Genomic DNA, 26248 nt, shown 5'->3' on the forward strand with positions numbered 1-26248 from the left:
GCAAAAAAAGCGAGGAATGCTCACAAAAAAAAGTTTGGGCCTTGAAACAAGCCCAGCAAGACAAAGAATGGAACACAAATGTTTTCATGCTCAAAGATGGATCCCTAGCTCGATTCTGCTAATGTATAAACTCTTTAAAATCCCTTGGACTTCCGAGATCTAATGCAGTTACAGCAGCAGCATGGGAGAACCATGTGCGAAGCCAGTTTTTGCCCACCAACAAATGGTTACCACGGCTTTCGAGCTCATCGGACACAGAAGATTTACAAACACCATTCCAACACTGGGAAATTACAAGACTTATAAAATATATGAAACCAAGCGGTGCGCCGGTTCCAAACGGACCGCTGGCCAGGATCTTTCAATCCACCCCAGAGGCGGGGCCAGCGGTTCTGACCCCACTATTCAACACCGCCTACACCCTCAGAAGGGTATCGGATGCATGGAGGGGCTCAATATTATACCAATTCACAAAAAGGGAGACTATCTAAACACTAGTAACTATTGCTTTTATCATTATTAGTCTTGGAAGCTAAAGCATACACCCGTATCCTTTTGGAAAAACTGGAAACCTGGGCCGAAGATAACAAATTGCTCCGCTTCTTTCAAACTGGCTTTCGTGGAGGAGCCACCACAATGGATAACATAATCGCTATATCGGCCCTTTGTCATCAAGCCATTCAGCCATTACAGACTCCTCTGTGCTGCTACTTTGTTGACCTGACCACAGCTTTCAATAAGGTTGGCAGACCTTCGCTGTTGAAGAAACTTGCAAACTGGGGCATCCCACCATCACTTCTAACCGCCATAATATCACTCCATTCAGAAAAATGGGTACAGATAAAAACAGGACCCACATCTCAGTCAGCAAAAATCAAGACACCCAGAGGTTTGAAACAAGGGTTTCTGCTTGCCCCTCCTCTTTAATCTGTATACAGCGAACCTGGGAAACGCCCTAGCCGAAAGCAGCCTGGCTCCTCTTCAACTAAGTTACCGACCTTTACACATTATGCAGTATGCAGATGACATTGTCATCATGGACAACACCAAAGTGGGTGTCCAGCGAGCCTTGGCAAGCTTAAACAAATATATAGTACACTGAACCATCTCATTATCAACTCCGATAATACAAGATCGTAGTAGTAGATTGGCAAAAGCATAAATATTACATGCACTATAGGTTGTAGGAAAATTAACTGTTTGCAGAAATACAAGTACTTGGGGGGTCTGGATCACAGAAACTGCAAGTCCCATTGCCCACCCAAAAAAGTGACCAAAAAATCAGCGGCTATCACCTATGGTTTAATAAAACTGAACAAGAAGCTCAAAACTCCCTGAGCAGAGTGTATTAGGAAAGTTACCCAAGTTGCGCTTCTTCCAGCATCAAGCATTTCCAGGCCAATGCATAGCCTACAATAAATTCTTTCAACTGCCAAAACACCTCTCCAGGGCAAGACTCAGGTTGGAGCCCGGGCTAGTCAAACCTTCACTTACCCTTGAGGCCGACTACTTGAAATACTATATTTAAATCTTAAAAACGCCGTCTGTGCAAATACAAGCAAGAGTCTTGGGTACACCCATTGTGCTGCTGCCTAGCCCTAACAACCGAAAGGTGGAATCTCTCTAGATAATTATGCCTATGTGAAAAAGCAAACACCTGCCTCGAAGCCTCTACTATATGCTTCACACAAAGAGAACCTAACATGGCCCACTGTGGAAGATTGCACAAACAATCAGGCAAGCCGTACACCCCGCCTTACAACTGCACCTTGGCCTTGAATAGTGCAAATGCTGATCCCAGATTACTTCAAACAAAGGGCCTCGAAAGGAAACAGACCACGCCTAGGAAGCTTACTGATCTCGGCCACCGGACAATCGAACCTACAAGTCCATGGAGATGTGTCCCCAGATGGCTCTCATAGGTAGTACGTGATCATTCACACATCTGGATTACCAGGGCATGAATTAGCCATGTAAAAGCACCTTCCAAAAAGAAAAATCTCAAAATAAGATGTACTGCAATTAAAGCAGCCCTGGTGCCCGGAACATCCTGGGCTGTGATAATCCCCCGTTGGAAGGGGCCACAGTGCTATGGTCCAACCCACATTTGAAAACAAGACCTGAGACAATTGCTGGCACTTAAGAACCGTATTTTATCAACTTACTTTGCTCTACAAGAGCATGTTTTTCCTTTTTAATTTGTAATGCAATGGTTTTAGTTAACTTATGCAAATACACGTATTCACTGATTCATAGTGCCTGACTCCCTGTCAATTCAAATACCGTTTGCAAAACACTTTCAGGACTCAATAATGTAACACACACTCCTGCAGCCTTGCATGGTGGTTTGTGGGTTCCAGTCCATCAGATTCCCTAGCTTGGAGCCTGATGGTTTGACAGACGGGTTATGCTTTCTAAATCTTTGCAATTTGTTGCAATTCAAGTTGTAAAAACATACAAAGAGGAAAGTGTAACAAGGTAGATGTAGAGGAAGGAAATGAGGGTGGTACAGGCTATAAAGAGGGCAGGTGGGGGATAGTGATTGCTTGTTAGAGTCTGGAGATGGGAGCACCAGAGGGTGGAAGTCTGGTCAGGGGAGGGTGGATATGGATAACAGAATCCACAGGGGAGTTGGCTTTAGGATGGTTGAAGTGATTGTAGGTATCAAGATAGCATTTTAGGGCTAAGGTAGCAGTCTGAGAAGTGATTCAGGTATTACAGCAATGAAGCCAGAACAGCCTCCTGCAGCTTAAGGACCCTGCCTTGGTGAGAGAGTAGTGTCTGCTACATCTACCCTGAAAGCATTGTGGACATTGCTAAGCCTGTTGAGGGTTGGGCTAGTATGGTCACTATGATGAAGGCAGTTGAAGGGCTGCAGAGCTTGGTTTCCATGGAGGAGTGGAAGAAATGATGCCACCTTGTTTGAATGGTTTGAGGGAGAACAAGACTGCAAGGTATCATGAGAAAATACTGAATTATGAGTAAGTTGAAGCTGGAGATTTGGAGGACTTGGATATCCTTGGGACCCACGTGATAGGGCAACTGAACACAAGGGGATGAGTGGCATAGGTGGGAAGAGAGACAGGTACACACTGGAGCTCAGTATTACATCCCAGGATGTTTATGGGTGTCCTATTTTTGCCAGTTCCTATCTGCATGGTGGTGAGAAGGTGAACACCTGAGATGTTTGCAGACCCCCAAAGGGTGAAAAGAGGTGTTATTATTATGCAATGCAGCATTGCCATCATGTATACAATATGTACCCATGAGAGGGAAACTTTTGGGGGCTACTGTTATTGGAGCCATGTGCTGCCCACTGCCCACTGCTGCCCACTGCCCCTTCACGTAGACTCAACAATTGGATGCAGTGGCAGGTTGAAATTCCAGAAGGCCTTTAATGTGAGTGATTATAGCAAATTGGGAAAGGTTTCTTGATGAATCTTGGCCAGTTTTCAAAACATGGAATATAAAAGTCAATAAAACAGCAGTATCATGAGATATGTGGAGATATAGGCTGAGAGTTCCTGGATGTTTTATTTTATGGTGCGGTGATACCAGGTGGCCAGAAATTATACTTGTGCACATAGTTGCATTTATTGTTAAAACAATACAAGAGATTGAGAGTAATTGTGCTGATCGGACTCACCTGGAAGAGTTTAGCACAATGTGTTAGAACCTAGCCTGAGCAAGTGACAAAAATGTGATGTGGGCATACGTGTGGTGGTGAACATAAAGGGAGGATGTGACCTAACTGGAAGACGAATTACATGCTCCCGGCCTTCAAAGAGGGTCAGACAGGACAACTCACTCTCATGTCCATTTTACTGCTTAGATTTTCTGGCAGGTAAAATAAGGGCCAGTGCTCATGTACACCATACATCTGGGTTCAGGAGCACTAGGTCACTTATGTATAGATAGAAGAACATTTCCCCTGGAGAAACCACTCCGCCTAACTAGTAATGAGGCGCTAAGTGGGCTATGAGTATGTGGACATCTAAACTAGTCTGTGCTATGAAGGACCATCTAGCACTTTCATTTTCATAGATTTACCAAACCATTAACCAGTGGTATCATAGCTAACTTTATAAGTGTTTTAAAATGTAGATGAGCGTATCCTTAAGATCCGTGGGAGGCAGACTGCAGCCTCTTTTTGAAGAAGGAAAGTTGTGGTTCTAGGTGTACAATGATAATGTGAGGTGTAGCATTGGAAGAGTAAACGTTTAATTGTAGAATGAAGCACAAAACTCAACAATGGCACAATTTATTGAAAAGTAAAGTAATCAACACTATGATCACTGGGCCACAAAGCCACAGAAAGGGAACTTGACTGAATGATAACCTGGCTGTGTTGAGACAGGTCAATAACTGGAAAAGTAAATGATCAAGTAGTAGGAAAAGAGGGAGAAAGTAAAGTAGAATTAGTTTGAGCAAACATTAGGTGAAACAGGAACAATTTGCTGATTGATATTCCAATTTATCAACTAGCTATTTCTTTTGGGCCCTCACATACATAATACCTTTATAATCTGCCACATCATGCAAAAAATCAACTGTCCTATGCAACAACTCTGACTCCTGAATGACATATCCTGCATCAAGCATACATGTTCTCACAAAATCATCTTCGATAGATAGATTTGGAAACTTGAAGCCCTCAACCACGTAATATGTTTGTCCCAGGCATGCTATAAATATGAGATGTCCTCCACTTTTTAACTGTGATGTGACATTTTTCAGGGAGCTGCAGAATTCCTTTTTGTTGGTCGTGTGACACTCCAAGCAATGTTTCAAGAAGAGGCAGTCAACCGGGGGCAGGGTCGTCGGAGACAAGGGGTTGCAATTGTTGACATTATATTTAAGAACTTTTGTGGTTTTTCCTCGCAGCACATCTTGCTTCTCCACCCATGTTTCCCTAAAAATAAAGATATATGTACAGTTAGTACCTGTATTTGTAATATTTAATAATGTTTTTTTCTCCAACTGATGAATCCCTCTTGTTCTATGTAAAGCCGCATCATGCACTTACCTAAGCCAGTCCCTGCACCCTTCACTGTGTGAATGCCCATCCCACATTCTAGTCCTTTTGATTTCTTAGTTATATTATGTTATAACTTATTTAAAATAACCAGAACACGCTAGTGGTGAAAATATTGTTTTATGCTGAGTTTTTACTAGGATATTTCAGTGTTTTTAGTTTTTTTTTTTACATTTCCTCATGTCTCATTCCAAAACTTCAAAATAACATCTATTTCGCCTTTGTTATTTTCAATTTCAGTATTTTTTTTACATCAGCATGTGTTAAGGCTTTAGAATGTAATCTAACTTATAATATGACTTTAAATTTTGAATTCCTGGGGTCAATTGATATTATTTTTAATTGGGCTAATGTCCACCCTATGGCTAGGTTGTAGGGCCTGTCTTTTGGCCATGCCCTGCAACAAAGCCTATATATGGCCAACTACCTCTGTGCGTGGGTTCCAGCAGAGTGGGAGTATTATTTTTTTAGTAACTCTCACAGACCTCAGATCTCAAGCTTATTCTTCAATATACTTTGATACTATACTTTTGATGAAGCTTCTAAGGTACTGCATTACAATGGGGTGGATGCTTGCAACATGGGCACCACAAGTGTACCACAGTACCTCACGGGAGGGCCACACTGGGTTGAGAGATTGTACAGCGATATCGCTGACCTGATAAAACGATTTAATTTATTACGGGAGGGCTCTCTTTGGGACTCCTCCACACTCTCAACAAGTGCCTGGGTGTCAGGGTTTCCCTGGCCTGCCCCCTGAGGTTCCTTAATGTTGACTCCATTTTACATTCAAACTCCATTTTGTGTTGCCTTTACACAGGCTGCATGATTCACGAAGTGTTTCTGCCCTTTGGACTGCAACGTGTTGAAAACCCCCTCTGTCCTTGTCTTGAAACCCATCTCAGACACCAGCTGGCCTAACTAATTCTTGTCTGGACTACCTAATCCTTGTATCAACTATCTGTTAGCCTTTAGTATTCTTCTCTTGTCGTATCTTATCGTTTGGCCTTCGCTATTCTCTCCCTGTGTTTTCCTATTCCACAACCTTTCCCTTTGAAGCACGCAAACATGTCCTGCCCTTACTGATTGACCTGTAGGTGGTGTAATTGATTGACTTATCGGGTTGGGCAAGAGCACGACTCAAGAGGGGTTGGCCTAACGGCTAAGGCGCTCGACCTCGGACCTGGGGAACTTGGTTCGAGTCTCGGTAACGACGCCAAAAAAAACCCTGTGATTCTGGGCAAATCACTTAATCTCCCCGTGCCTAAAAAATGAAAGTGTGTCCTCATGTAACGTAACTGGTGCTATGTAAAGCGCTCTGATAACTGATTCGGTTCGGTTCAAGTTCACGCTATATAAAACTCAAAAAAAAAAAAAAAAGGGGGATGTTCTGGTTACATGATGCCTTGTTTTGAATGTTTTCCTATTCGCTAATATTTAGCAGATCTTGTATGTCCATATTAGGCATTTTGCATGCTTGCAAAAGCTAGGACTGCCCCTTTCTTTTATGCTGAGTTTGTAACCCTAAGCATATAAAAGGCCTCTGTGTTGTGTACTCTTTAGACTGCCTCATTCAGTTGCTAAGGCTTCTGTGTGACGTAGTCTCACTTATAAGTTTAATAAAGATGTCTTTTCATATTTCAGCTTCTGTGCCAACTTCTATATTATCAAGTACCCCTGAGAATGAAGACTTGAATTTCTTCAAATGGCGCGGCCAACGTGGGTTTCATCAGAGAAGTGACTTTCTAAGGGAGTGATCTTGTCAGGAGACTGAAATCTACTGAGGAGGACAGGACAAGACTCTACTACGGAGGTACTCTGTGCACAGGGATTCTGGAGATTCCTTGTCTCTGCATTCCAGTATATTTCTGATCTTTCTGATTTTGATCCTCCACATGATGTCACTCCTGACTGAGAACCTTTTTGCCGTGAGTATTCTAAAAGAAAAAAGACCGTTAGGTCATGTAGAACTTGGCAGTTAGAAATTGGACAACCTTTTGATTGCTAAAAGTAAGGTAGTTTAGTAACGCTTACTGTAGCTTTGGAATTTTGGAATGTGTGTTGGCCAACTTTGAGTTTAATATGGATTTGATATGCAAATTGCAATTTGTGTAGGCAGGTAATGAGGAGATTTTTCTCCATCTGGTTTTGTTGAACGGTGCACGTACGAAAAGTACATTAAGCACTACTTTGATTATAATACTTGCATATTCTGCAGTATTTTTGGCATGCCTGTTTTCAAGCTCACATTGAAGAATGTGTTGCTTTTTCTGAAAGGTACTATGGTGTGATGTGAAGTAAATTAGCCAGGTTCCCCTAGAGGGAATATCTAAATAGGTTTAGATTTAAAAACATATTTCTTCCCTGGTGATTATGTATACCCAGGGAATTAAAATATGACATAATACAAAACAAGGATCCTTTGTTCTGGGCAATTTTGGGCTGTTTTTGCAGTCTTGTGGAACATTATTGAGAAGCGCTTCTTGTAAATATGGCTTACAACTAGTATTTACAAATGGTTTGGTTTTAGTACAGTCTGTGGGCTGTCCTCTGTTTTGTCCTGAGTATTGATTTGTGGGTTAAATGTGTGATTAAATGTCTATGTGGTTTTCCCATTAGTGCAAATTCTGTAAGTGAATAGCGATGGCGCTATTCACGAAATAAATGGCTAAAGCGCACCGTATTGTGTGTCCTGAGTGTTTGACCCCTTTCTGTTTATGTCTGAAATGAGCTCAATGTGTGGTTGTGGTTTTTCTTGATGTTTTCAATCTATTAAGCAAAATGTCTAAATGCTTAAAAACTAAAATTAAACAATTCACATTCACTAGGAATTAAAAAGGCCTCAAAACAAATTGTGTGTTTTGTAGAAAAATAAACTTATAGCATTTTTTACTTACATACATTGTATTAGATATTAACAGGCAAACTCTTCAGCTGAAGTACAATTTTGCTGATCTCAGACGCATATTATAGAACACCCATTGATGTGTCTTAGTTTGAAAAAGACTGCCACCATGCTCATGTCACGATACTGAGAGGAGAATTTTTATTGCCACTGAGCAAATAGCTGTCGCCTTTGTAGGTCACAGAATAGACAGGAATATTTACTCAAGCCAGGACTTTGCCCTCAGTTAAACACGGGTGAATCTTTACATTTCAGAATGTTGTTTTCAAAAGGTTCCAAAACTAAGGTTCATTATTTTGTATTACAGAGAGACATTTCAATTAAGGGTTTTCCTCTCTTTAAGCATTTTTTTGTACGCATATTCTTGGTTCTGTTGCTAAATAAAAATTGTCCTTTTTAGGAAGAAAAAAATGGCGCAAACATTTTGTCATGTTATAAGTTAGGCTTCGGTGCTTAGGCTTATAAATTAATGCGTCTAAAATGATAGGCAAGGGTTGCAGCTTGCTTTTATATGTAGTATTATCAAACATGATTGGGTTTATTAAAAATAATTATTGAAATTAAGTGCTACAAAATTCGTTTTTTAATATTTACAAAGCTTAATGCTCATACTGTGACCTCCTAGCATTATAATTTGATTTACGTTGTGTTGTCCTGCATAATGAGGACATTAGCATATGGAATTTCACTTAGCGCAGGCGTAAAAAACTAATTTTTCTAAGGATTTACATGAGATATGTCCAATGTCCAATCTCTGCAATGTGTAAAGAACATTCTGAGGATGATTAATATGTAACACAATTTTAGGATATTTATTTTTAAGTGCCCCAAGTATCAAAATCGAATTTGGGTAAAATAGACCCTTTGGTGGTTTCAAAAGACCATTCAAACAGCATTCTTGCCATTTAAAATAGCTTTAAAGTGCCTTAGGCTTCAGTAAATGCATACATTTAGGTATAATACATATTTGCAGGTTGTTCCCATTTGGGGTTGCTTTTGATGGCTCAGTGAGCCAATGTGCCTGGTGCAAAGGTTTGAGTGTAATATCAGGGTTGAAGGTTTTAACTCTAAGCTAGATCTACTGAGACGTTCATCCATTTAAGGTTGATGAGCTGAGTACTGTTGCATAGGGTGGTAACACACATTTGTTCTAAAGCTGGTATGTTGTGTTATTAGGTTCTGTGAATTATTCACAGTAACTGTTTTAATAATCTAAGTATAGAAATAAATAGTAGCCCCTAACAGAAGTAATATATATATAACATGTGTTTTTAAATAGAGTGAATTATTGCAGGTTAGGCGGAATTAGGAAGGCCTTTTGTCTTTGACAACTTCAGAGTGAGCAGAAGCTGGGGGCTAGGAGAGCTGCAGAGGCTGGCTCAAGTTGCGCTGAGGTGTTATCTTTAGTTTCCCTGTAAACAATGGAAGGAGGCTGTCATGTCGACATCTGTGACCTCGTACATTAGGGCCTTGTCTCTGTGAAGTGCAGAATGACCTTGCTAAGCGGGCCTCTAAAAGGAAGGGTTTCTGGTTTCTCCGTAAGAACATCAATAAAATTAAAGAACTTAATTCCAAAGGGACAATATGAAAAAGGGTTTCTTTGAAAGTCCCAACATCATGCTAAATGCTCTGCAGAACTGATACATTTGTATCTCTGCTCTGGAAAAATAATGTCCGCTAGTTGCTTTTATTTGACAGAAAACGAAGTATTGCATTAAGTCTTACACAGAAAATAAGACGAAGCTCTTTAATAAAATTTGGAAAGCTACATGCCTAAGTGAGAACGATTTGCCAAGTAAGAATAATTTTTCACAGTGGAAATTGTGGCGCGAGGCTAACATGGAATGTCAGTGAAACAATTTTACTTTTAAAAAGTTAAAATGGCTTAATGTTGCAAGCTCACTGACAAGATGGTAACAGTTAAGTAATGGAAATTTATTTTTGTGTCTGTTCATGTATATCATGTTTTGTCTTCTGATTAGAAGTTGTAAAGGATATTTTTTTGTTATGAGAAATGTCTCTCTTTTGTGTGTTGTGTATTTTTTATTTTTTTTGCTTCTGCCCACAGATCATTCATGGATTGTTCTGGGTGATTATAAGGCTGACAAGACACGTGAGGTTGAAAAGAGATGTGTTTTTGCATAACTCCTTTGGAAAGAAATGTTTATGTGCTTTTTATGTTTGTGTATTTGGTCCTATCATGAATTTTTCTTGTTGGTCCTGTATGTCAGAAGTGACATAGTAGATTGTATTGATAGCGGATCACCACTTACTAGTGTCCAGCTGTCAAAAGGAGGATGAGGAAAGTAAAAGAAAGTGTGTAAAAGAAAGTGTGAGGGAAGTAAATGAAAGCGTTTAAAAGAAAGTGTAATTAAACCTGACAAATTAGGCAGGCCTGAATATTGGGTTCTGGGCTGCAGGTTCACAGTGCATAAAGTACATGACATGAAGTGTGTGCGTCACCGCTCATTTATATATGCTATTGTTTTGTCTATTCTTTTTGTGCTTGATATACAGCAAGTATATCTGATGGCTTGACATGTGCGTTTTTTTTTAAATTTGTTGCATGTTTTTGTTTTATGTTGCTGCTTTTGATACTATTATAAGTTTACCTGTGTTGTAATGTAATGTAATGTATAGGCATTTATATAGCGCACTACTTACCCGTAGGGTCCCAAGGCGCTTCGACTGCTGCGAAACCCTTCCTGGCTTCCCTGAGAGATGGTCCCTTAATGGGTATCTCCAGGGTGAGACCAGGCATCCCCGGCGGTCTGGTGGGGCCGTTAGTGAAGATGAGGCAAGCTAATGCCCAGAGTTGCCGAGTGTGAACGCTGATCAGAGTGGGCACCGAGGCGAGAGAATTATCGAGTCCGCTGACCCTGGTCCAGAAACCTGCCGCGCCGGGAATCGAACCTTGGTCCCGGGCCGTTCTCTGCTCTCGGGTCTGCCGCCTCTAACCAGTGAGCCACACTACTTCACGTGAAGGAATATACATGACGATGCGTATCGATGCACAACAGGTGGGTAGATTTGCTCTGACACTAAATTTCACAGATATGATATTCTCATACTGTAAACAAGACAGACAACACTTCATTAGTGTATGTCAAATTTGGCTATAATGGTATTTGAAGAAAAATAAAAGAGATATACAGGATCAAAGTGTGTTACCTGCTGTTAGTCACGTTACTGCCCCCTTCCCTTAAGGAGCAGGCAGCCCTAGATTTATATATCCTGATTGGACGTAAGGATAAATTATAGATCTGTGACTCTTGTACATGGTGACCTAATTTCTATATTACATTAGTCAGTTTTGTTCTGCTTCCTAAGTAGTGTATGGCTTTGTACCATAAAGGAAATAAGGTTTCATTTTTCCCTGAAGAAAGGAACTGGAACATTAGCTGAGACTACCGTATATGGTGTAGCGGCCAGCGGTAGAGTTAACATTTGTGAACTATTTTTGATTTTTGTTCACCCAAGTAATTTCTTGTTCTTCCTATAGATTTTTCTTTTGTCACTTCTTCCCTGACCGATGTTGCATCGTGCCTAGTTATTGGGGATTTTTGCTGTGTACTAGTTCCATTTCCCTTTTCCATATTCCTTTCACCAGTCAGCTTTTATTATTGTAGGTGTATTGTTCAGGTTCACACTTCCAGACTGCAGTAATGTACCAGGAACCCCTATATTATGTATAATTCCCTTTTGTATGACTAGACTGGTTTTCAAGAATTTTCTTTAGGCCTACTTCGATGTTTTCCAGTCTGACTGTCAGGGTAGTGATGGACTGGTTAACTGACTCAATACTATAGTAAGATAAGTTGTCCACCTCAATAGGAGATACCTTAGATTTATTTTTTTGAACATGACAAATTTTCAATGACTATTTTAATTTGGATTTTTACCCTTTTGTTCCTTTTGCACTATGATACTAAAATTGATATTGGGATGAGAACATAAAGAGATAAGAAAGGAGATCATGAATATAGTGAAAGAAGAAAGTGAATGGAGGGACAACAAGGAAAGGGAAGATCATGACAAGGAGAAGTCACATAGGATAGCCTTACTTACTGTTGTAGTTAGTTTGTGTGAGTTGATGGATTTGCTGTAGAATGATGAACATTGGTGTAAGGGATTTGATCATGTGGAATAAGGGATTTGACCAAGTTGCAGTATTTGTTTGATGTTCATGGGGGTTTATGGGGATGACATGTAATCAACACCTCCCTGTGTTCTGCCAGCCAAGATATTCCCTGTGTAGGGGATCGGGCTATACCAGCCCTCCTATACGCAGAAGATGCAGTATAGCTAGCACGCACATCAGTAGGGCTTTAGAAGCTTTTGAATTCCTTTAGGGCCTTAATGGGATCCGTGGATCTAATGGTTAACATAGCCAAATTGCATACTATGATCATGGGACAGAGAACAAAGAAGCCTAAACATTCTATTTTGAAGGTGTAGACCTGTCTAGAGGGGAACTCTTTTACTTATCTGTCGGTATTGTTTGATGAGAGGGGTTTGTGGGCACCTCAACAGAAAGCTAAAAAACATTCTGTGGCAAGATCGATAGCTGCCAGTCATTGTATTGCACAGCGAGCCAATCGAAGCCATGCTTAATATCTACAGATCCAAATATATTGCTATCGCAAAGTATGGGTCAGCAATCTGGGGTTATAAGCCAGTACGGGGTTGACAAATAGTCAAAAATAATTTTCTCAGGGACCTGCTGTCGGTCCTTTAATCTACCTCTACGTACATTGTACATCAAGAATTAGGCCCTGGCTTTGTTTCAGACTTTATAGGTCGGGCACTAGTTGTATGTTGGCTAACAATCTGATTTAAGCCAGAATGGGTATTGAATCGAGAGATTGCCCGGGAATGTGTTTCCATTTTGAACATGATGTTTTAAGAGAGAGAGGAGAGTGAGATAACAAAAACCTCAGTGAGAGTATACCACTTGCTAAAAATGTCACCACTAGTTGAAATGTATCTGAAAATTGTCACTAAGCCTTACCACCCCTTCCTTATTATCAGATTTTGTTTTAACCTTATGCAGAACCTCAGGGTTGGGGAAGGGTGAAAGACCTAAGGCCATGCACATGTGATAGTTTTTCTACTCAGGACACAATGCACTTTACAAAGTTTTGAGATCAATCTAGCGATATGCATAGAACGTTTCTAATACATATTTTGAAGGGAAATGGCTTTACTCAGGTCAGACCTGCACTAGTATGACCCCTGGGTAGCTTGTTTTATCTGTTTTTTATGCTTTTGGCAATGACATTTTTTATAGTACCTAAGTTTATTTAGGAAATCTTTAATCTTAATGTTGTGGTATATGTTGTTCTCTGTGTACGTTTATGGCTTTTATTAACCAAATAGAGTGGTTTTGACTAACAGACATATAATCATCTAGCTTCCTCCAAAGGATAGTATTTGAAGGAGTCTTTAGGTGGAGAAATGTGATGAGGGTATTTTTGGTAATTCTGGTGAATTGTGGGTAAGCCCACCGGTTTTGTACTAATAATTGATGAGAATCTTTCCATTCTCATAGAACGGATCGAATGTGGTGTGAAACAGTCATTTCTCTTTTTATTGTAATTGAGATACCAGTCTCAAAATTGTGGGTGTGAGTAATGAGTTCATGTTTTTAAAAGCTACATGTACGCTAGAGTTCAGATTATATAGAGTAGGTAATGTGTCCATTTCTTGATGGGGGTTGAGTTTAGATATTAGAACATTGATCTGTAAGACATTTTAAAAGTCCAGGTCACCAAGCTTAAATGTATATTTAATGGTTGAGAGGGGAAGGGATCAGTAGGAGGGCTTTGACCCTTTCTCACTGATATTCAGTTTTCTGCAGAGTCATTAAAAATATGTTTTTCCCTTCAATCTTACATTTGATATTATGCCAAAGAGAAGCAACTGAGGAGTTTGATTTTGTTTGAATATGTTTGTAATCTAGTTTACAGATAATATGGGCTGTGCTTGAAAGTATTGCAGTGGTGTAGTCAGTAATTAAAATGTTTGAATAATTATGGAGATAAGGATGGGGAAGAGATGTTGAACCAATGTATGCCTTGTCAATTTGGTACCTGTGATGATCTGGTAAGTTAAGGCCATCAAGGTGTTTTGGTAGTCTGACTTTCTTAACTGCTGTCCTCAAAGTTTGAAATTCATAATGATATCCAGTGTTTGAAGGAGAAATAATCAGATAGAAGAGATGGAGACATGCTTATGAGGGAGTGATCAATGGAGGATCACCATTTTGATGGTTTCTATGTAACCTCATCAATTGATGTGCTTGGGGGGCCATTTGTCTAATCGATCTTTAATGTGAAGGACTGTTTTATTTTCATTTTATCCTATGGATACCATCAACTTATTTTTTCACCCTATACCCAAGTGTTTCATTGGCTTGCTTATGTTTTAATCCTGTATTGCTAGTTGATGAGGTAATGCAATGGTAACTAGTGTGGAGAATTTCTGTCCTGTCTTTATTGAGGTTTTATACACAGACCTTTGCATATTCGTGTATTGTGTCAAGGACAGCTGGCATGGCCAATGTGGCTTATTCTGGAAATATCAGTACATTGTCTCCATATGCTGTAAGTTTTTTAAGGCCCACTGAAAACATTACACCTGGAATATTTATGTTCATTCTTAAGCTAGTGAGGAGGGTTCTAACCCCAATAAAGACATTTAGAGGGAGAGAGGGCAGCCCTACTTGGAGCCTCCTTTAAGGTTGAAGCTGCTGGTTAAGTTACCATTGGTATTTATTTGGACTGTAGGATGGTCATATAGAGATAGAATAAATTTGTATGTTCTGCCCTAGGTTGAAATCATCTAAAGTGGCTTGCAGAAAAGTCCAGGAGGCTTTTCCGAGCACTCTTCAGCATCTAGTGCCATGAGATAAGAGGGGTTCCCGAGGGTATTTGCTTGTTCTATAGCATGACTGAAGAGACTAATGTCTGCACTGAATCTGCCGTTAATACAGGCAGTTTCTGAAGGCTGTATAATCAATTTAAGAATTGGTTCCAGTCTAAGAGCTATTTTTTCAACAAAGTTGCAGTCAGTATTTATAAGAGATATCAGACAATATTTTGTCAGTAATTTGATCTTTGCCTTACTTTGGGATGAGTATCATAGTTGCATCTGACGGTGTACCGATGACCGCTAGTGTGAGTGATCAAAATGAATCTAAAGAGGCTGCAACTAAGATGGCCCACAAGTGCTTTAAAATGTAGAAGGGAAGCCGCCAGGTCTTGAGCTTTCCGTGTTTTTAATGAAAAGGTGGCTTTAACAGTCTATTGATGGGAAATGTGCGTGTTCGAAAGGTTTCTTGAGTGATCCTAATTTGAGGGATACACATCATATGTATGTTGCTTTATTGCTTCTGGAACAGAGTTTGAAATTGAATTTGCAGAAAGATCAAAGAATATCCGAATCTTTAGAGGACAGATTGATTGTGGACACAGAAATTAAGGCCTTTGATTGGATGAGAAGGTAGGGTCTGTTACTTAATATTTTGCTAAAGTTGCATTTACGTTTTACTAGAGTGCCCTGTGTCTATTTAGAAGGCTTACAAATAAGATTCTTTTCAGTATTTTTGAGGTTGTCCTCTTTGTTTCTGTGGCTATAATTTGGATCATGGTTCAGAAAATTTCAATCAATTTGGGGTCTTCTGAAAGGATATTGTTCATGCTCCAGATTTTGGATGGGGGCAGTTTGTGAGGGAGAATATGAGATATTTATGTAGGCCCGATCAGATATCAAGATCACTTCAATAGTAGAGTTGGAGGTATTGCCTACGCGATCCTCATCTACTAGTCAGTAGCCTATTCTTGAGAATGAGTTAAGAGGGTGGGAGAACAATATACAATCTTCTCCAGTAGGATTAGCTAGGGTGCATAAACCCTTAAGTCTTCATGTGTTTCACAGGTTTAGCATTTATTGTGTGACCTGTTAGTTCTGAATATACATTTAGACATTCTATCAGTAGTTCCATCCCAAAAGAGATTATGTTCCCTTCTAATATCAGTTTTGATGTATGGGAAATCATAGATAGCTTTTTGCTTATTTGTAAACAAAGCACAGGTTTGTCAGATGTAGGAGAGTATATAGTCATCATGTAAACTCAGTGTCATTCTTTTGTAGTTAGTAAGTAGTCATTCCCCTTTATAATCCAATTCTATAGATGTGATTTGGTGGTTTGAGTATTTGGATATGAGTGTTGCTAGCCCATTATTTTTCAAGTTAGTTGGAGAACAAGCAACGGTGTTGACCAACCTCTATGTGATAAGATAGACTTCTCAATAAGATAGTTTCCCTCATTCCTATTTCTTTTCTTGAAGTTGCACAATATTTCCTTTCAGTTTGCAGCAGTATTCTAGGGTTTGAGGCTAAATATTTTCACCTTTAATAACTCCTGTAATTTTAAGGGTCAATCGATGTCACCCCCCGCAATCCCTGGGTTATCCCGCACAACCCTAGAACTACCTATGCAAACTCTAGTTTTGAGGTCCCTGCCACACAGGGGCAGTTCCTTTTTTTCTGCTTTTTTTTATATTACACTAATGATGAATAGTAGTAATTGAAATAGGACCTTCATATAGTGTTAATCACAAGGCTTTTAAATGTATGTAGTGTGGGTGCAGGTAAAAAACAATGCTAATACTAATTAGCATTGGTTTGTTCATTCTCAAATAGGTTTGGCTTTGGGTTAGCAGTACAAAAGTAACACTAACATGATGTTAGACCTTTGTGAATCTGAGCCTCAGTGCGCTAAAGCAGGGAGAAGTGGAAGTGGCACATTCTTTCTCTCGTCCTGTCATGCAACGCAGCACAGTAAAGTTTGTTGCTACGTTGCGTTGCGTGACTTTTTCTTAAATCTTGTCATGAAATCTGTGGCTTTTCATGAGTTCTATTACACACGTTTTCTAATGTCAGAAATGTTGAAAGTGCAAATGTCTGTCCAAAATCTCCCAATTTTAGGCATTTATTGTGCCCTCTATTTGTAGTACGCCAATCAGTACAGAAGACGTACCTGTTGCCTTGAAGCTCACACGTCAGCTTGGCTGTGTGGCTGCAGTCAATAGCCCCAGGTGCATTTTTCAGCCATTTCTCCACCTCTGCGATGCCTTTATCAGTCGAGACACTGATAATGATCTCTGTGAAATAGTCACAGGCTGGAAACATGTAAGGGAAGTAAGGACCAATGGACAACTGCATCATAGTTTCTCCTTTCACATCACCTTGTTGGAAAAGAGTTCATGAATAGAAATATTATAATCAATAGAAATGCCCTTGGGAAATCATATTCAATTCATGTTAAATTATACATTAGACTAAGTTATTTCAGTGCCTCCATACTTTTAACGAGTGAGATAATCTACACTTTGTGAAAAGATCTGGAAAACGATTAGAATATCCCGCAGAATGCAGGAGAGCTTGAGTTGGACAGCAATATGGAAATGCCAACAAATAATAGTGGGGAACCCTCTCTTGCCCACCAAAGATATCCCGTAGTCGTTGTCACAGCACTGAAGGAGTAAGCAGTTTATCATTTGAACTTCTCTCAACACTTAACCACGACCTCTAAGAGTAGCTCAAGGCTCAGGTCTCTACATCCCCTCCCTTGGTGACATAACCCTCTCTTGTTTTTTGTCATCTCCATTCTGATTCCACTGAGGTCTTTATCACCCAATTCAGTTGCAATGGTCCATCAAGCAAAGCATTCTGTCACTCCTGCTGCTGTGTTTAAGAAAGACAAGGGAACCCAAAAGGTATGCCATAGGGACCTTGGGCAGTATCATGTTACAAAAAACAGTGGTCCTTATTCGTGGACACAATGGTATACTGAGCTGATAATCACACACCTAATAAGTGTTATGTCTTTTGTCCAGCCGGACAAGGAATTTATTTAACAATTTTCTTAATAAAAACTGAATGAACACATTAATAACAAGTGGGCACAGCCGTGACCTACAACATTCAGACAAAACAACGAACAGAATGGTAAAAGGAGCAAAGCAAAAATATGTGTGCGTATTTGTAGTCAGTGTTACAGACAGAGATTTTTATAACCACACCATTGCATTTCACAATATTTTAAATATCATATTGCATACGGGGTTTTTTTGGTTGACGACGTTTCGATGCCTAAGTTAAATGAGGGGCATCATCATCAGGACAAAAATATAGTCATTGTTGTCTTTAAATATTACAATGCCTTTTAACGCAATTGCGTACCGCATCAGGCAATTCAACAGATCAGCAGATACCATGAACAATGGAGGAATCGGTACTGCAGTTTCCAGCGTGGAAAGTCGTCTGGATTGGGAGCATAATAGCTCGATATGCAGAAGGCGGCAGCGCTGTGGCGGACGGTGGGGTTCTGGTGCTAGCATCTTTTTTCTTATTTTTAATCCTTTTATTTTTTGCCTTTTACTTTTTCTTGGTTATTATAGTGTTTTTCTTTATAATTGGTCAGCACGAGACAGCAGCAAGGTCAGTGAAAGCTTGTCCTAAAACTTCAAACATGCTCATCCACAGCAAGAGGCATCAGCCCTGATTGCTTTGCCAATCAGACTGGGGAGGCTAACCTTATTCAGCCCTGTCATATCTCCTTAGGAGAGTGTTTTGAGGCATGCACCCTTTTAGTATAACAGTCATTGCACAGTGCTACTGGGAGGGTGATTAGGGAGGGCACAGGACCTTCAGGTGTAGATGCTGACTAGTAAGGTGAGTGTTCTGTGCTGCTGTTTTGCTACTGTGCCGTGGACTCATGGTCGGAGATTGCTCCTGGAGAGGAGAAAGAGGGCCTCCTTAAAGTTACCTATGCTATTAAAGTGCCTGCCACCTCCCGCAGCATGGTACATGCACGCGCTGCACCCGGGCCAAGGATGTGCCCGTTCAGTCCCAGGAAGTGGCAGGGCTTGGTGGCTGGGTGTCATCAAGCTCCTTCAAGATCTTCATCGTCACCCTCTTCATGCCCAGGTATGCCTATAATTCCTGGTTGAGGTCAAGGTTGCACTTTTCTTTTAGACTTGTAAAGGGATACGACTTTGTTATCTGTGTTCTCTTGGCCTAGGAACCAGGTGTAAGCTTTGTGGGGTTTTGCTTGGGAGATTCTTTGATCTGCTGCACAAGAGTTGGGGGTCTAACTCATTTAATTACCTCGCCTTTAATTTTAGCTATGGATCCCTTTAATCGCGCTTTAAAGCTCATTTCTCTGTGGCTGCACTTCTTGTGGGGGGGTCAAGGTCCTGTCTCTGTGCAACCTGCCATATATTGCTACATACTATTGGTCTTCCTGGTTTGACATGTTGTCCTGTGCATATAGCATTTTATACCATCAGCACAGCATGCTGAACAGAAGGAGGCCCCCTCGAAGACAAGACCCCCACAAATGGTCCCAATTATCACCAACATTGATGGCTTACTGGCATGGGCGTTGGAGATGGTCCCTCTTTTGCTCTTCCAAGTTTCCCCCGGCATTCTGGTTATTCCACGGAGCATCACAAATCTCTAACTTAAATGAGGCCTGTCTATTAGAGGGAAACCAGGACATGACTCCAGTACCAATAACCACACCTTTGAGGTAGGCGTGTCCATTTTCCTCACCTATGATCCCACTCAGGGGTCCAGTCACTTATGTGTGAGCATGCAAATAGAGATAATGCAGCGCTCCTCCAACCCAGGGGCTACTTGTTTGATGCTTACTCAGAAGAGTTTAGCAATGTTTTCAATGATGTGTTCAAAGCCAAAATGGAACCCATCTTCTCAAGGCTTACGCCTATTGAATTTAAATTGTTACAGATTGCGGACTCTTCAAAATATCGTTCACCAGGACCTTATAATTTATTGTGTGGTGGATTGAATAAGGCTTTTCCTGCTCAGACATTGAGTTTTCAAAAGAATATGGTTAGGCCAGAACTTTCCCAGCCTTGTAGCATGATAAACATTGTTTTCTTGGGTATTCCTGTCCCATTAGGCCCATCAGTCTCTATCTCAAGATTTATTTTACCATAAGTCCCTCTGCCTATGCCTGCCAAGTCAGCTAACCGGCATGTAGCCGTCTTGTGGAATGTTCCCTCCTCAATGATATCTACAACAGAATCCTTTGAGAAACTGAAAATAAAAGTGGCTAATTTTCAGTGCCAGTTACTGCCAGGAAAAACTCAGCAGTAAGGGGCACTGAAAGGTGCTTAATGCATCCAATCACAGTGGGAGTAAAGTTCAAAGGCGTGGGGCATTATTCTTTTTCATTTGCACCAAAAAAATCCAGCTTTGGAATTTACTTTTGAAAATTAAGAGAAAATTGTAAATTTGCTGTATGGAGCTGCTTTTATTCTATACGGTAAAGCTACAATACACTTGCACAGACGCCCTTGACTGTGATTCCTGTCAATGCTTGAAATGTTCACCAGCTAGATGAATATTTAAACATTTGGCTGTCATGACCTTCATAATGGTGACTGAGTAATTTCCTCAATCATCCTGGTGAAGTACTGTGTGACTGCCAAATTATACATCAGACCCCAAGTCACGCTTACATTACACAACATTTAGCTGAGGCCTTCGCAGGATTTCCATAGACTGGTAAAGCAAAAGATAGGAGTCAACACTACAAAGATAGTAGACACACCTTCAAGTTGGGTTTTGATGCTAGAGGTGAATGTGTTGCAGTACACTGTGCCTTTAGCAGTTTATTGTGTACCTTCATGTATTGTGTTTAGGGGTAGGTGGAGCTCACAGGGTTTCCCTCTGTGTGATTCCACGGAGTTACATGAAAACTCAGCGAGATTCAGCAAGTTCCTCGAGCATGCATACATCAGTATTTTGCATTGCGCATGCTTATTTTTTAGCGCTGGGAGCTTGTTCTGTGCTGCGAGATCAATGCAAGCAGCCCTGTGTGGTGTGCCAGAATGCACTTCTTCTTGGCTGCCGCTCGAGTAGATTTTCTACTCAAACTGCAGCTTTCTCTCTGCAAACTGGTCGCAAACACCCAAATTGAGAAAATCTCACTGGGTGCCCTACTAGACCCTGAAAATGGAACTAGGGGACACCAATTCTCATTTGTGCTTACCAACTTATCATTGGCGAGCTGCCCATGAGAAAAAACTCTGCCATACGGCGGTTGGCGGACTTTGGCTATACCTCTGCTTTTCTAGTGTAACACACAGTTGCCACAACTCCACAAACTCAGCTGGGGAAGTGGAATTTATCAACCATCCCTAGTTATTAGTGGTTGACACCTTTCCCTGTTTGTTATTACATTCACATCACACTAATCTCACAACTGCTTTTTCTGATGACAAGATCAAGTGACAAGTAATTAATATACATATTATATCTTTTTATCAGGAAACCAGAATTGGAAAAATCTGTGATTTCCAAATTAAATCTATTTTCACCAGCATGTTGAGGTTTCAACGAATACCAGCATGTTATCTCAAGACAAGTGCTTCTCCAGTTACCCACTATAAGCTTACATTGTACTTTAAACACACATATGGATGCGATGGATTGGAAGGGCCACTTACCCAAAGAGAAGGTTTTGTTCAATTGAGTGAATATCCATTTAACAGAGTCTTCTTTAAAGCCAGAGTTCTCTCCTGAGTATGTGTCAAGCATTGCCTTGGGATCCAGGTGGTGGTCATGAATTGCTTGCAGGGCAGCAGAAGACGCCATTCTTGACAATACAAAATGATAGGCTGTACTTCTATGGCCTGTGCACTGACATTTATACTGAATAATTTAAATTGTAGATTATCAAAAAACAGACATAAATCAGTTTTAATAGTCACGTGCCCCAGGGTTCACAAGTAATGAATTCCAGACTTGTTGACAGTTAGCAGCTGACTGAAGCTTGTAAATTGCTGATCTTGTTCGCAAACATAATTATTTGAATCATAAGACAGACAGAGCAAGACAAACAAATGCCCTATACACTTAGTTTGAACCGGTAAAGCAGTGATGTTTCACGGTCCTACCACTACAGTAATGTTAAAGTTTAAACATGTTATTTGTTATCTACATTGAATACTGAAGGTAGTGCAGAATTCAATTAGTGACATACATAAATCCCAAACTTTGCATGTAGCAATGCACCCCCTTCTGTGTCCCTCATGTCCAGTTCCAAGCTTTGGTATATGAAATAGTTGCACTGTAGCACTTTCCATAGATACAGGGGGGGCAGGGAACAAGTAAAATGGGGCGGGCAAATGACTGAAAAATGCAAATTTATCACATGCTAAAATATTCCACTTACATCCACCGTCCATCCCAAGATTGCCATACTTTATTTCCCCAACATTTCATTGGCCCAGGCTTGTATGAATAAGACAGCCTCTCTGGCCACTGCAAAAATCAAATGGAGCACACCTACTCTTCTGAAAGTGACCCCTCACACATCTTGCATTTGCATGCATAAATCTGCAAGATTCTTGAGTCTGTGTGGTTTTTATTCACCAGCTCAGCTTCCTCCTCTGTTGTACCTTCTTTTCATGAGCATCCCCCAATGCAAATATCCGTACAAGACTGACCCTATAGGGTTCCTTGAGTCTGTGCAGCTTCTCTTCCTCCTCTGTTGTTCCATCTTTTCCTGAGCTGCCCCCCAATGTAAGCTTCTGTACAAGTCTGACTCTGGATGGTTCCTTGAGTCTGCATGGCTTCTGCTCACCTGGTCAGCTTCCTTCAAAGTTGCACTCTCTTTCCAAGAGTTCCCTTTCATTGAGGACAAGGCAGGGTGGAGTCACAGGGTCTCTTCTTGTCCTTATATTTAAACCACCTTGAAATGTGGGGTGCAATCACACTTCTCTTCTTGAATTCTTAATAAGTTCTCAAGATTGTTATGAACATCAATTGGCCCAAAAGTCTTCCAAGTGTCATATGTATCTTAAGGAAGAAGAGCATGTTGACCCCTTGGTCTGCATGGGACATCTCAGTTTACTCCTCTGACTGTAGTTTGCTCTTTTTGAGCTCTCTGCTTTCTTCTCAAGAACAGACTTTCAAAGGAATGGAGTATAAACATCACATGCCACCACTCAGTGGTCAATTTCAGCTGCGGGTTGATGGTAGGGCTCGCCAGCACCTATTCTGGGGACTGGCACTTTTTTCACTCATCAGATATTGACCGCAAGTAAGACAAAGAAAGAGAAAGACAGAGAAAACCCAAAGGAAGAAAACAGGATCATACTCATGTGAGATACAGGAGCAGGGAGTGCCTGCTAGTGAATTAAAAAGGACTGTGGTGAATTCAATGCTATACAGTCTTGGTATTCCATGCACCAATCCTCTAATATTACCACAGGAACAGGGCTTTGGGCAACAACACCCATTCTGTTACAATTTAAAGACTAATCAAAAAGGTAATTGGTGGTGCACAGCAATGGTTGAATAAGTTCAAAAAATAGGGTGGACGATGTAGTGGGTGCACTGGTGGGTGGTGTCTCCGACTGAAACACTATGGACATGAACGAAGTTGTGTATGCATAAGGATATGCAGATACATCCCCTCTCAGGCACACCAATTAGACAAGATGCCTTTCAATGGTTGGTCATTCCAAATGTAGGAAGTTTATTGGAACAGCATATTTTTATCATAGAAAAGTCGATATTCAATTCATATTGGTTCAATGTTGTTGAAAATTATCAAAATGAGGAACATTCAAGATGCATGAATTCACTCCGATGCATTTCGGGCGATGCCCTTTCTCAAGGAGTGCTAGAAAGAAGACAAAAATGTGTAAGGATTGGGGAGTGAGGCGCGTGGTGTGGGACTGAATAACTTAAGGTGTCTATCAATGTGTGAGGACATTAGAGCATTATTAAAAACGGAGGGGTAAGTGAGAGGTGATACTAACTGGTGACTAAAGCGAGGTGTGAAATTTACCGATATCTGGACGTGAATGACAGGCATTTCGAAATAGTGGGCTAACAAACGGCAAACAACTTACTTGTGGTTCGATATAACGCAAGGCATTACTTTCAGGTTCAGTGCAGGGTGAAACGCTGAGCACGAATGATTTAAAAGTGAAAAAAAGCCGCGAAATAGAAAGTGGACTAAAAAACGGACTGGGATGTGTACAGAAGGTGACGCCATCTTAGAGTGGGGAAAATGAAAGGGAAAGTGAAGAAAATGGTTGAAAAATGTGAGGTGAAGTAGACTCAAAAAAGATAAATGAAACACAGTGGAAATTAAATGAAACATTGGCAATAGAGAAGCAATGTAATACGTTTTGAACAAATTACAGGTAACAGCTATATTCGAAACGATCATTAAGGCCAAACGGCTTCTGAGTCTGTAGGCGGTACATCCATTCAAATTCTCTTTTTAATAGGAATTTGTTGTTATCAGTCCCTTCTTTTTTGTTCACTATTTCAAGAATAATGAATTGCAATTGGGCAATGGTATGTCGGGCTTCCAAAAAATGCATGGCAATGTTGGATTTAGTGTTTTTAAGTCGGATGTTGGATTTATGTTCGTTCAAGCGTGTTTTAATTTTTCTTTCTGTTTTGCCAACATATAGTTTGCCGCACGGACATTTCAAAGCATATATTAGATTGCAAGAGTCACATGTCCCATTAACTTGCAGTTTGATGGCTTTGCCTTTCATAGGGTGACGGATAATGTTGCCCTTGATGACACAATTACAGTGGCTACAGTTGAGACAGGGTTGGGTGCCTTTGTAGTTTTGAACTGTGGGAGTTGGTCTAGACAAGATTTCTTTGATGTTTTTGCTTCTTGTGTGTGCAAACAAAGGTAAAGGTTTAAACTGCAAGTTAATGGGACATGTGACTCTTGCAATCTAATATATGCTTTGAAATGTCCCAATTGCAATTCATTATCATAAGTTTAAAGTGCCATGTCTTGAGTTTCTTTCTGAAAAGAGTCTGTTCTTCCATTTGTCGCAATTCTACTGGGATTCTATTTAAAGCCTGAGGCTCCATCAATGAGAAGGATCTACACCCTGATTTAGTAATGCGGATCCTAGGAGTTACAGTGGCCACGGGATGAGCACAAAGTTCTCCCAGATAAGTAATGGCGTATCCTGGAAGATACGTAGACTGGACCAGAGCGGTTCATTGCTCTGTGCATTTGGAGAAGGATCTCAAATGTGATCCGCTTGGTCACAGGAAGCTAATGCAGGTTTCTCTAATGTGGCGAGACATGTGCTTGGTAGGGTAGCACCAAGCAAGCAGCTGCATGTCGAAGCATCTGCAGCTTTTTCAGCAAGTATAGCGGGAGACCTGCGTAAAGGACATTAGCATTGGTCAAGCCTGGACAGAATTAATGCCCATACCACTGTTAATCTTACTGATACAGAGAGAAAATGCAAAAAAAAGAGCAGAGCACAACAGACCAAAGCCCGTGGCTAAAATAACATAAAATGTGTATTTGTAAAGCACACGTCCACCCCGAAGGGTACCTTGGCACCCCGAAGGGTACTTTGGCACTGGATAACAGATGTTTATTGTTACCCAACTCAACGGTACTCATTTTACCGACCTCAGAAGTATGAAAGGCTAAGTGAACCTGCTGGAATTTGAACTGTGACCATGAGCTCAAACACAAACCTCATCAGTGGAGGAATTAGTCCTCTAAGCCACTACACCCGGTGCCGCATTTTGATTTGATTTCATACCTATTCCAGGGTTCGAGCAAAGGATAAGAACTGGCATAGATATATGCTAATTAAGCTTCTTACAGTTCAGACAGGTCTAGGGCTATTTTTCAACATACATGTTTCTTGTTATATTTCTCTTAATAACCATTGAATTGGATTTTTAATTATTAGAAAACAAGTGGTTTCAATATTTTTCTAGCTGGTCTAATTCCAAAGATACAGTAGTTGTATTTTGCTATAGAGTGCGGCACAATAGGTTCAGCGGTCAGGCTACCCTGGGTATGTTTGGAGCGCTAGTTATGGTCAGGCTACCCTGAGTAGGTCTGGAGCCCCGTTTACACAGCTACTATAGCGACTGGCACAAATGTGTAGCAGTTTGGCTACTTCGGGTAGGTCTGGAGCACTGCTTGCACTGCCACTATAGCGGGTGGCACATTAGGTGCAGGCGTCTGGCTACCCTGGCAAGGTTTGGAGCCCTGTTCACACTGCCACTATAGTGGGTGATACATTAGGTGCATGGGCCAGGCTACCTTGGGTAGGTTGAAGCCCTGTTCACACTGCCACTATAGCAGGTGGCATATTAGGTTCAGCAGTCAGGCTTCCTTGGGTAGGTCTGGAGCACTGTTTACTCTACCACTATAGCGGGTGGCGCATTAGCTGCAGCAGTCGGGCTACCCT

General features: G+C 40.7%; 1 protein-coding gene across 1 annotated transcript; it reads right to left on the reverse strand.

Annotated features, from left to right (window-relative positions):
• Positions 1-4273: 4273 nt before the first annotated feature.
• On the reverse strand, positions 4274-21638 carry LOC144752123 (indolethylamine N-methyltransferase-like). Its single transcript, XM_078640066.1, has 3 exons — positions 21485-21638; positions 16984-17191; positions 4274-4912 (listed from the first exon to the last, which is right to left on the reverse strand). The coding sequence occupies exons 1-3, from the start codon at positions 21630-21632 to the stop codon at positions 4486-4488; spliced, it is 783 nt and encodes a 260-aa protein (XP_078496192.1). The 5' UTR covers positions 21633-21638; the 3' UTR covers positions 4274-4485.
• Between the last annotated feature and the right edge of the window lie 4610 nt (positions 21639-26248).

Source organism: Lissotriton helveticus, chromosome 4_2 (genome assembly GCF_964261635.1).
Source record: "Lissotriton helveticus chromosome 4_2, aLisHel1.1, whole genome shotgun sequence".
Taxonomy (NCBI): domain Eukaryota; kingdom Metazoa; phylum Chordata; class Amphibia; order Caudata; family Salamandridae; genus Lissotriton; species Lissotriton helveticus.